Source organism: Lingula anatina, chromosome 1 (genome assembly GCF_051362555.1).
Source record: "Lingula anatina isolate TDL-2025a chromosome 1, LinAna3.0, whole genome shotgun sequence".
Taxonomy (NCBI): Eukaryota; Metazoa; Brachiopoda; class Lingulata; order Lingulida; family Lingulidae; genus Lingula; species Lingula anatina.
In genome coordinates this window covers 17,978,489-17,990,608 of record NC_141767.1, presented here as the reverse complement: position 1 = coordinate 17,990,608, position 12,120 = coordinate 17,978,489, and the positions used below count along the sequence as shown (strand labels likewise).

Genomic DNA, 12,120 nt, shown 5'->3' with positions numbered 1-12,120 from the left:
ATATATACATTAATAGCACACATTCGCATAGCAACGGGCAGCCAATCACACAATTCAGGCAAACTGGAAGCATACCCAATTCTTTTCAGTAAATATTACAATTAGTATTTCACAGAAAACAAGGATTATCTTTAACTTAATGCTACATGTACACACAAAATTGTATCACATTTTGTATTAATTAAAAAACGAAGAAACTGATCACTTTCAAGAATTTATTTTTTCAAGTAAAAAAGGTTCATTATATTTACACAAACACATAGAGAAAATTACTTTGGCCAAGCCTGATGTTTTGACACACTAAACTCAACATGTATACATTTTTTGTGTTAAACAAGTGTCTTGCAACTTTATTTAGTGTAGTAGTTCCCAGTTGTAATCATTAATCATATGCAGAAACATAACTGATAACTTGTTTGATTGATCCAGCTGCAGTGAGCTATTAAAGGAAGACTTTAAAAAACCCAACAATAAGTGCCTAAGCTGGAATATGCTTGGTCTTTGTTTATCATTGCTGCATCAATTGGCGATGATCTTAAATATTAATCAAATTGTCAGCAGAAGTCCAGTCTATCTTGCAACAAATCTTTCCACTATGATATCAGTTTAATCTGACTAATTTAGGACCATAATTCCACTGACAATTGTTTGAGAATTATTTACTCATGCCCTCTGTAGTGTTTTTCCAATCAAGTAAACAAATCTTTCCAACATTACACCAATAAGTCTGCATGACTGACAAGTTCAACAATTCTTTACCAGCTAGGTCATTTAACACTGACTGACCATTGCATCTCTGTAAGGCAACAGTCTAACCCCTATCATCCTATTATAGCTAGCCGAAAGCTTTCCCATCACCCCATCTTTACAGAATGAACTTTACTTGACAATGAGGGTGCACTTCATGAATGAACGTACACAGACACAAACAATGCTTTCAGTTAGAAAAAGAACTACAGATTTTCTGACTCTGTTGTATTCTCAGAAGAAGTCCTGTAACAGCCCATTGGCTGCCCAAAACGGATCTTTTGTCCACCCTGAATCTTGAAATTAAAGTTCTTAGGGGCTTCAAATATCAGCACGATTGTTGACCCCAGGTTGAATTCTCCAAAGTTCTCTCCCTTTCTGACGTCAATTCCAGTTTCAAAGGCTTTGTCAAAGTATGTTCCCTCTGGCCACTGGCAGCCACAGTTTGTTGCTAGGTCCTGCAGATACAATTTAAGAATCTACATTATACAAATCTTTTAATACTTCCTATCATTTATGTGCATGGCAACAAACTCATTTTATCATGTATGCAAAAGGAAGTACTCCTTGTCACTATATGTATAATTTTTTCCAAATATAGTATATCTTATCATGTGTGAAATTACAACAACAAAAATTTCTCCCTATAATACTGGATATTTTCAGCAATATGACCCAAGACAGCATGACCAATCTCAAAACACATAGTAATTTCATATTTCTTCCTTCGACAATTAACTAATTTGGAAAAAAAATACATCCATACCCTGTCAAAGTTGATGTGTATGGAACCAACATTGGTGGCCCCTACAGCTGTTAGGGAAAAGAACCCATTCTCCCAGTCTCCATAGTACACTGCCCGCTCATTGAAGTTGAAGAGTCCCTGAATCCAGCGGGCCACTCCTGGGTTGACACTTAACAGCTCTCCTACAAACAAGAATATAAAGATTGAGAAATAGAAACAAAAATTCTTTTTTAAAATCCAAGCAAAAGACTGATGTATAAAAGGTTGATCGGAAACCAAGTTTTCAATTGGAGTTCTGTCAAAAAATCTGAAATGAATACAATCAATAAATCTAAGAAAGAGCAGTTCCTTGCAAAAGATGCACACAATGTTCTCTCACTCAAATGTTTTATTTAATCAAATACTGTATTCAGCTTTTCTCTGCAACTCCTCCATCATTGCACTGCCAACAAATAATGATGGATGGAACCATGTTATCCAGTTGACAATTTAAATCTTGGATAAAAACTCTTTTCAATGTTCACAAAGAAAAACAATGAAAACAGAAAACTTGAGAAGTTGGATAGAGAGTGAAAAATACTAATCTAGGGTATAATGTTTGGTGGCAAGAAGCTAATATATGTACATAAAAATGGGGGAGGTGCATAACTTCTTGAAACCCCAAACCCCAATAGCTGATTTATAAATATAAGTTGTGAAAGTTTCCTTTCAACTCCAATGCCATCACTGCCTGGGCACGTGGAGGAAAGAAGAGCATGTCTGTCAAACTTTCCTTTGTATCACTTGTATAAGTGTAGGTATATCTATGTGTATATATACTCAAAATGTCAACACAAGCTCTAGATAATATATCTTGAAAAGATTAAATTGACAAACACTATCGATTATGACTTATACAAGGGTTCAAAGTTAAACAACATATGTAAATGTTGGTTGAGTACCCCATGTGCTCACCAGGTTATGTGGAGACAGAGAAAGTTATCCTTCTAAGTGCAAATTTTGATTTCGATTATTATCAGCCATGCTTATTACCAAGGCCCCAATCCTCATTATGAATCTTGGACTAAAATATTGCACAAAAGCTTAACTGACGTAAAATTTTCTATGTAATAAAACATGAAATCCTGGCTACAACATGATAAAACTTTTTTTCTGAAGACAAATCATGAGTGTTTTTTTTTTTTTTTTTCATTTGCGTTCTGAAGTCATAACATGGAGTGTTTAACTGAACAATTTCTTTCAGAGCAAGTATAGCCATGAAATATTTTCAAATGATAGATTTTGGACTATGAAAATGTTTTGTACAAAAAATTTTGGCACAAACACTTTGATGTGAAAGGAAAGAGAGAAAACTAGTAAACATTTTTGTTGCTTCTGGAATACTAGTTAGGCAGCAAAGGCTTCAAATATTTGTGCATGCACAAATTATCATTATTATTAATTTTTCCTAATTTTTTTTTTTTTTTTTTTTTTTTTTTTGGGGGGGGGGGGAAGGGAGGCACTCCCTTCATTGTATAATTTATTATCATTTATTTGGAAAAATTAACTTGAAAATATTGGTTATCTATGGGTAATGTGGCAAGAGGTGACGTTTTGTGGTTAACAACATTTTTACAGAAAGCACTTCAAAATTAGTTTCTGCTTTATTATCTTTAATTTGGTAAAATCAACTTGAAAATATTGGTTCTCTGTGGATAATGTGGCAAGAGGTGGCGTTTTGTGGTTAACAACGTTTTTTAAGAAAGCACTTCTAAATTAGTTTCTGCTTTCGTATAAAAAAGGGGGCAATCCCAAAAACTGGACAAAGCAGATTTACAATGGACTTTGTGAAACTTTCTCATTTTAAACATAATTAAAGATTTGGCTGAATTCTCTGTTGGTATGTGACACACTAAACAAAACATTTTGGTCAACTCTAATACCATAAACAGTGTTTTACAATGTTTAGAAATGTCATTGCCAACTTAAATCCTTTCTTTTAATTTTGTTACATATATTCACCACTACAGATACATCTTGGATTAACTTAACATTATAGATAACTTTTGAAGCCTGTTACATTTTTCAAATGACATTTGCCACACATTATGTAAGATATGCCAGTGTGCTTTAGGAGATAGATGGCAGTAGGAGTGGTGTGTGTACTTTAGGAGATAGGTGGCATAGGGGTGGTGTGATAGGTGTGATAATATTGGATCTGGCAGTGTGTTGGGTGTGGCAGCCTACCTGGGAAATGTCTCCTATATCTGACACACCAGCTAGCAGGTGAGTGGAACCTGTGGTAATCGCCTGGGGCCAGGTAGATGATACAATGATACAGTTCATTCTCTGGGTTCTTCAGCAGCTTCTTATGATACTCCACATCTGATATAGTAGGATTGTTGGTGTGAGGGGACGATTCTGCTGTCTCTGTTCCCTGCGATGTCATCCAGGTGGGTGGTCCAAGGAACCCCTGCAGGGAGTATGTGACCCCCTTCACCTGCTCTACTATACTATTTTCTACTTTGCCAAAATGAAGAATTCTTCCATCTGCTGGACTTGTCTGAAATGATCAAAGAAGAATACTCAATCATTCATTCTACAAAAAGAAGCCATTTATTTGTGATGTTTTTGTTCAAAAATACTTGACTTTGTATGTGTACTCATATTCGTTCAAGCAAGAAAATAAGAGAACAATAATCTTGGAACTGACAGAAAATAAAATATTACAAATTTTGAGTTTTTAGAATATGCATTTTCTTAAAATTTATACAATTTTCTTACTTTAAAAAAATCTGTTCTAGCATTATCTATTTTTCACTAGACTTATGTCCCATGAGGAGCAAAGAAGATAGGTTACAAGTGTCACTCACTATACTATGAGACTGATCTATTGGTCGCACTTCTGGTTTGAGTTTGCGCCTGAAGAACTCGCTCAAGTTTTTGTAGTGCTTCAGGTCCTGTATAGCTGCCTCCTCTAGATTGCAGTTAAATGACCAGGAGTAGAATTTGTACATTGGGGTCCTCATGAAAACTGGGAGGTCAAAGCTGTTCACTTTACCCCAAAGGCGAGAGACAAACTTCAGTGGCATCTTACGGTAAAGGTTTACCTGGTGAAAGAGACAAAAAGTTTTATTTAATTGTCAAGGTTGCAAATATTTAAGTGCTTAAGTGTCCAAATCTATTTGTGTGTGTGTGTGTGTGTGTGTGTGTGTGATTGTGAGTAACAGTGGACATCCACCTAAAAAACTAAGAGAAACAATAGTCACAAATATGCAGATTATGTTAAATGTTGAGAGCTGACATCCCTGAATAGAATACAAAAGATTTTGCCTTATATTATTGCATGGCAAAATTTCATGACAAAGAAAATTAATTTGTGGATTTGCTTTCTTAGCAACAACTAATAGGCAGCATGACAAATCTCTTCCCCGGCATTTCATTGTATAATATCATCTTGGAAAAGAAGTAACTGGTACTAGAAGGACCAATTTCCATATCTGCTATGTCACAGTTATCTTCGTTTCTTCAAAATTATCTTATTAATAAGTTAATGTCCTCAGAGAGCACAGGGTAAGGTGCATGTCAAGACAAGAGAATTGAAGAGAACTCAATATTAAAGACATATAGTCTCACTCTTTTTAACTCCATTTTTTACCTTTATAAATCCACTTTTGGTTCTTATCATTTCAAAAGAGATTTGTATTACAATATATCAAAATGTTTCAGTGTTTTTAATGCCTTTATATTGAAAACATATAAGTGTCTTCTGCAATGAAATGATCAATAATCAATAAAGAAGGTCTTACAAGCTAATTACATTGCTTAATCATAGTGTCTGTCTGGTCTCTTGTGATCTAATTTTCTTTTGAATAAATGTAAAAGATAATATTGCTCAAATATTAATCAGAGAATTAACTGTTTTAAATTTAGAAAAACACGCATGAATTATAGATAAAAACATTTTGGAAAATGTCTGAAAGTCACATCCCTCCCTTTCAACTAAAATGTGACAGGACTACATTTTTCATCAGAACATCATTTTCTTTACCACAAAAATACTCCATCATTGATCCTGTGCTCCCAAAAGGATTTGATAGGATCAATGTTGCCTACTTATTTTACTATCTGCAGTTCTGCACTATGCAATACAGGATGCACCATGCACTCTACCTCTAATATGTTAGAGCATGAGCATTTCTATATTTAACCAGAGATGACTCACTCATAAGACTTGTACTGTTAAATACACTGTACATTGCAGATCAAAGTCCATTTATAAAGGATGTTTGTAATACAGCATTTTTTCTAATTAGAAATAAAGTAACTTATCCATTTCCCTAAAACCTAAAATATCATAACTAGTATTTGTATCAGTTACAATGCTATTTAAATAACACATACTAATTCCAAAGAGTTAATGTGAATGATGTGTGATTCTTTCGACTTCATCATGACTGAAAATATTTCACCACATTTAAATTATATTAACACAACCATGCAATTCTATCACCCCCACCCCAAACCTATGATGTTTGCTTATTTCAGTAAACTATAGGTATAATATCCATGCCCCTATGGACTAATTACCCCTCTATTTAGACGTCTGAGCTGTTCCTTTTTCTTCCCTCTGGTGTGAGGGTGTGCTAGCTTGTGATGCCAAGTTTTCTGTAAGTGCTGCAATTCTTTGGCCCCGGGGACTCTGTGGTTGTGGTGATGTTGATGATGGTGACGGTGGCAGTGCTTCCTCTGAAGTCTGTTGGGAAGTCTTCTCTGTAGCCGCTTCAGTGACTGAGAGTGAAGGTATTTCAGTGCCTTGTTCCACTGCATGTTGTTGTCCCTGAATGTGTCCCGATAATAATGCAGCAGTGCCAAGATAGTCACAACATAGAGCCAGTCCCCTGACCACGTGGATGCCAGGGGAAGCATGGTTATGGCACTGGTAGGCATGGTTATATTGTTCACTGCAGCAAGGCACTCAGCATTACAGACTCGCCACTGGCTCACCACACCCCTTGACTGAAAGCGGAGAAAGTGACCGCCAGGAAAGCTCGCCTCAGTTTATATGACAGCGCGTAGATTCTTGTCACACTGATGCATATGCATGTAAGATAGCCAGGGTCCTTTTGACTTGGTTGATTGAGTCCTGCTAAACTTTGGAATCTTGGGCAGCTGATACACATGAAAACAGTGCAGCTCTACAGAAGTAAAAGGGATCAGTGCTGGCCAACCCCTCTCAGGGAGAAACAGATGGAAAAATCAATAAAAAGTCAATCTTCCTAGTTCTTTTCATCCACATTCGTTCTCAAATTACAACCAAAAAAATTGATCATTACTATTGATGATCTTTAGATTGTGCAATGAATATCCTATTTATATTTCATTGATTAAGTTAGGTGTTAGGCAATGGAGTGGAGGTAATGGCTGCATGTTCAAATCAGCATACATTAATTATGTACAGGCTGCTCCACTCTATTGGTTGTTCCAGGATCATCAGATTCTTGGCCAAGGAATGTTCAAAATTTATGGGGGAGCAAAGACAGGAAGTTCAGGTCTGGGGCACTCACCAGTAATAATTCACTTCTTTGGGAAATTCATTTAACTTTGCATACAGCAAGTAAAATACAAATGGTTAATCAATAAAAATACACCAGTTAATTTGCAGTTAATTCCTGAGAAAAGAAGCTTGTCAAAATACTCAAAGTTTAACATTAAGAATATAATTATCATGTTGCTATGCAAATTTTAAGTTACTTATCAACTTTTACCAGCATATGACCATGGGGTAAAATATCAGGCCTTGGGGATGGAATTTTCCACCATCATGATAGGGGGTGCTGAGATCCTCCCTTGAGTCGGCTGTTTTATCTTTAGAATAGGAATCAGTTTGCTCAAGTACTAAACAGTTGTTTTGTTGTGTTCAGATTAAAGGAGTAAACAATCAAACCTTTCACTGAGTGAAAATAGTATCTTCCACGTGGAGACTGAAATGTTACCTGACATTTAAATGGGCTGGTTTCATGCTGCATCAGAGGTGTGAGGTAATATATATATTAAACCTGTTTTTACCATCAATGAAAATGAATGGAGAGCATAAGAAAGGTGGCATCTTGAAATAGAAATGTGTCCCTTAATATATACTACATTAAAAATTCTGTGCTATATTCTAATACTGGCACTTCTTACAACTGTTATATATTGAAAGAAATCGCTCTCCCATGAAAATGTTCCACACATTATTCATTCAGCATGGCATTTTGAACACTGATTCATCATATACATACAGTAAACATTATATAAGCTTTTTAAGCGATAACTTCAAATCAAATTAAATAGATTTCATGTTGTCTAATATGTTTTCATCATTTCATAACAATTTTGACTATAGCAAATTTGAAATAAATTAATTATGGTAGCATTATGAGAATCAGTTGCTGACATAACTTACATACTTGTAATTGATTCAAGGCTAACATCAGGGGCGGATTTAGGCCGTCTTCTGGGTCTTCCGGAAGACGGTCAGATTTTCAAGTTTACATTGACGGGTGTCTAATTTTTTCTGTCGGAAGACGGTCAAAAAATGGAGGATGGATCAACAAATATAATATGGAAGACTGTCAGAAAATATCTCTGGATCCGCCCCTGAACATATAATGGCTATATAAAAGAATTTCAGAAATTCAAAAGTAAAAAACCATAAACAAAAATGCCAAGATTGAGTGCATCACTTAACTGAGAAATCTTAAATCCAACTGCTGCAAAAACAAATACAAAAACAGCAAAAGTGATTGTTAAATTGGTATCAACTTGCTTTCAAAGATAAGTTGGAAATAACCTAAATAGCTATATATAGTCAAAATATTGCCAGGTTCAGTATATGGAATTTTACCACGGAGAAGATAAATTCAGTTAGAGGGATAAAGAAGAATTCACTTCATAAACATGTGAAATATATTTAGGCCAGCTCTTTAGTGGGAAATATGCAATTTTTAAACATTTATATTTTACAAAGTGGGCCACACTATGCAGAAATACTAGTTATAATAATATATATGTACAAGCACATATTTCATTCAAGTATTGTTGTCTACCTTTTAATACAACAAAAGATCATGATGGATACAACTTCTTGTTCCCATATCACGCATGGGTTTGACTTAACTATTACAGGGGACTACTTGGTCTAGGTTAACTCTCCAGCAGGTAACACAACAGATATGATATGTTTTCCACAGATGCACTATTAACTGCCTGATCTTTATGTTTATTACTCTGGCTGAGAGATCTGGAGTCTCCTAAGACAGCATGGACAATCCAGCTATCAGTTCAACTGACCAAACTAACTCCGAGCTCTGATCTCCAATCTCTGATCTCTAATACAGTGTTCTTCTTCTTATATACTCATACACAAAAAATACATTACAGTGAATCCTAAAACAAGTCAGAGATATTGAAGCCAATTAACAGAATTGAGGCATATTACTAGAGACCTTTTACATAATTAAACTCAGACTGCTTTAAACTTTAACTTGGAGATGAAGTTGTTAATAAAGTTATTCAATCCTTTTAAATCTGAAAACATCCTTTAAAACTTGGTTACAGTTCTTTCCAATGAATAAAATGCATTAACAGATTCATGTTATTTCATTATAATGGAGACATCTGAACAAACTTTACCAAATGTTGTTTTAATTTGACTTAAAATGTGAAAGTTTCTAAAATGAAGTTTGGCCATGAAATCACCACTATAATACACATAAACCTTGTCTTAAACATATTTTCTTTTCTTTTTAAACTAATACATCTTTAATAATGAAATATGTTTTCCTCAACATCAAATAAGCATTCTGCTTAAAAATGACCTATTACCTTGTTTTACCTTTTGACTGATTTAACAAAGTTAAAATTAAAATGCACAGTAATAATCATGGTCTATCCATGTCATTTAAACCAATTAACATATTATCATAGATAAGGTGTATTCAAATGTAACATTATGACTTGTTTATGGATTCAGTTATTAAATTGTTGGATTTACTTAGTATATCAGTCATTCCTGTGAATTCAATGGCACTATTTGCCCAGACCTTGTTTATTAATTCTTGAATTATGCCATGGTATACAAGGTATACAAGATCACCAAACCCATCCTCATAATATCAAGACTGACTGACCATTCCATACTGTCATATAAAAAAATATATCAAGAATGACTAATTATTTATTCTATTACCTGAATCTCAAACACCTTGCTAGAATTAGCTTCACCATACCTAAATTTATGAGTTTTTAACTAACAATGGCACTAGACATGTCTAAAAACTAAAGGTACACTCTTCCATTTTGCACCCTAAACCTTCACTGTTTAAACAATGCCAATGCAAACAGATCAAAGTCATACCTTCAGCCTCCATACATGATATTTCTCTCCAAAGTAGTTACTCAGGCTTCTACATTTGAGTAAAATGTCACCCCCCCCCCCCCCCAAAAAAAAAAAAAAAAATTCACCCCAATCCTCTTTTATAACCTCTAACCTTAAAGTTCCTACCTGCCATTCTTGAGCTTTCAAAGAGTTTTCAGCTTGTATCTCCTTTTTTGTCCGCCTTGAAGCATGCTTGTACCCAAGAGCTGCAATCAGTGCAAACCCCACACTCAGGGGTAAGGGCGTCCACTTAATTGACCTAAAGTACCTCACTATGGCATTTGATCCACTTGCTTCACCTTGAGAACCTGTCAGGTAAAAACAACATAATATAATAGCATGAATTGTTCAACTTCCAAGTCAGGAATTCAACTGCAAGTAAAATATCCTCATTTTCCTTGATTGCTCACAAAAATACCACCTGCAAGTTCCACTTGAGAAATTTTCATTTATCAGTTTCTTTCAGCAATACAACACCTCCAAAATGCCACACACTTCCATACCCTCCCTCCCATTCTTTTCTTCTTTAATTTTTCTGCTGTTATTCTTCCTAAACAAAAGTAGCAGACAGTGAACTCCTTTTCTTTTTTGCAAAATGTTGCAAGCAACATCAACATTTTTGTAGTTTCAATTTTCTAGCCAACCATATTGATTTCATAGAAAGTACACTATGCATTATGTGCTTGGACTCTTTAAAATTTGGACAAAAATCATGCATGTTACAAGCGATGAAGAAGCAGCATATAATCTGATTACCATACCTTTGGTGCAGTGCCTTTTAATGGGATTCAAAATCTGTTGTGCAGTCAAAAGAGATGTCTGCCTTTCCATCATTACTCTGCAGGTTATACAGAGTCTACAAAGAAAATTAAACATCTCATCAAAACATTTCATGTAGTGGTTCTGCAGATTTTATAATTGAACAACATGTACATTTGTAACTATTTCAACTTAAAAAAAACCTGTGCATTTATGGTTTGAAATTAACTTATCTTTTTTTTTCTACATACCATCTGGAAATTTAGGCTGATGACATTAGTAGTGCCAATTTGGTGAAATTTCAAAAATAATGAGATAATATGGCTACACAGTACATGTACCAATGAACAAATTAAAGGCTATAATTAAAACAAATGTTACCCATATGAACTTGTGGACTTAAAGTCTACAGTACACAATTGAACAACACCTTTCAAACAATATACTTGTACACTTATTCCCTGTAAATTTACCTTAGTTACTGAAGCATGTAAACTGTAATGACGAAAATTGAAATGACTGTACTAGTAACATTGAACTATGCTTTGCTGCAATTAATATTATTACTACCGGTACAGCATATCTACTACAATTTGATTAATTCGTTTGGAATATTTAGCCGATTTTAACAGTTCTTTTTGTCTTTACGGTAGACCAATACGGTGTTATAAAGGCGTTTGAATTACACGATGACAGCCAATCGTGGCACATGTTTAAGTTTCCGTAAGCACATGTACGAACTCGAATTGACTTTTTTTTGCCCATCCTTTTGGCAATTTCGCCCTTACTATTTATATCTCGTGTCATATAACTGTTTGGATCCACTTAATAAAAATGCTCTCTTATCCATGTTTGACTACAAGATATTAACATAAACGGTTCGACAACTTCGCTTTTATACTCAATGCTCAATCAATCACTGTTTGTTTACCTTCTCGTGGGCGCAGCCATTTTTCGTGGGTGTTTGCTCCATGTCCGCCGACGCGAAATCATTTGAACAAGCTCGCGTAAAATGCCTAACAAGTTGGCAGCTTTTCTCACCGTTTATGCCGAGGAAGCAGAGATAAATGAAGCCCATTGAAATACATTTAATTATCTAGACGTTAGCATTCAACGATTAAATGTTTATCCCTTCTCGTTTTAGAATTTTTTTCAATAAAACAATTGATTACAATCAACTTTAGGCCTGTTAATAAATAAATTATAAATTAAAAAGTCATTAGTTTGCAAACAAATATTGTCACCGTTTACTGGTATTTAAAATGAATTTGACTTTCACATGCCTGTCTCTTAATATGTTTAATGCATCTTCAAAAAAAAAAAAATGCAGAAATGCCACTTTATGTAGGTCTACAAGCAGATTCTTCTAATTTGTTACCATTGATATACCTGTATGATACCTTTTTCAGTTGATTTTTCTTCAAGAGACACATTTTGCAACAAATTTTTATTCTCATGTCACAGAAAG

General features: G+C 34.6%; 1 protein-coding gene across 2 annotated transcripts; it reads right to left on the bottom strand.

Moving 5' to 3' along the window:
• Positions 1-201: 201 nt before the first annotated feature.
• Positions 202-11,674, bottom strand: LOC106154011 (phosphatidylserine decarboxylase proenzyme, mitochondrial). 2 transcript variants are annotated; one of them, XM_013528215.2, is made up of 7 exons: positions 11,584-11,674; positions 10,655-10,749; positions 10,020-10,201; positions 4,345-4,581; positions 3,719-4,034; positions 1,514-1,674; positions 202-1,205 (listed from the first exon to the last, which is right to left on the bottom strand). In XM_013528215.2, the coding sequence occupies exons 1-7, from the start codon at positions 11,643-11,645 to the stop codon at positions 954-956; spliced, it is 1,305 nt and encodes a 434-aa protein (XP_013383669.2). In that variant the 5' UTR covers positions 11,646-11,674; the 3' UTR covers positions 202-953. The 2 variants fall into 2 exon arrangements, with proteins under 2 accessions (XP_013383669.2, XP_013383668.2); XM_013528214.2 differs by lacking the exons at positions 10,020-10,201; positions 10,655-10,749; positions 11,584-11,674 and adding an exon at positions 6,062-6,864.
• Between the last annotated feature and the right edge of the window lie 446 nt (positions 11,675-12,120).

Coding starts and splice junctions, on each gene's coding strand:
- LOC106154011 (XM_013528214.2), bottom strand. CDS start 6,421: ATGCCTACCAGTGCCATAACCATGCTTCCCCTGGCATCCACGTGGTCA. Junction 4,582..6,061: donor TCAGACGTCTAAATAGAGGG/GTAATTAGTCCA, acceptor CTCTTTCACCAG/GTAAACCTTTACCGTAAGAT. Junction 1,675..3,718: donor ATATAGGAGACATTTCCCAG/GTAGGCTGCCAC, acceptor TCTTGTTTGTAG/GAGAGCTGTTAAGTGTCAAC.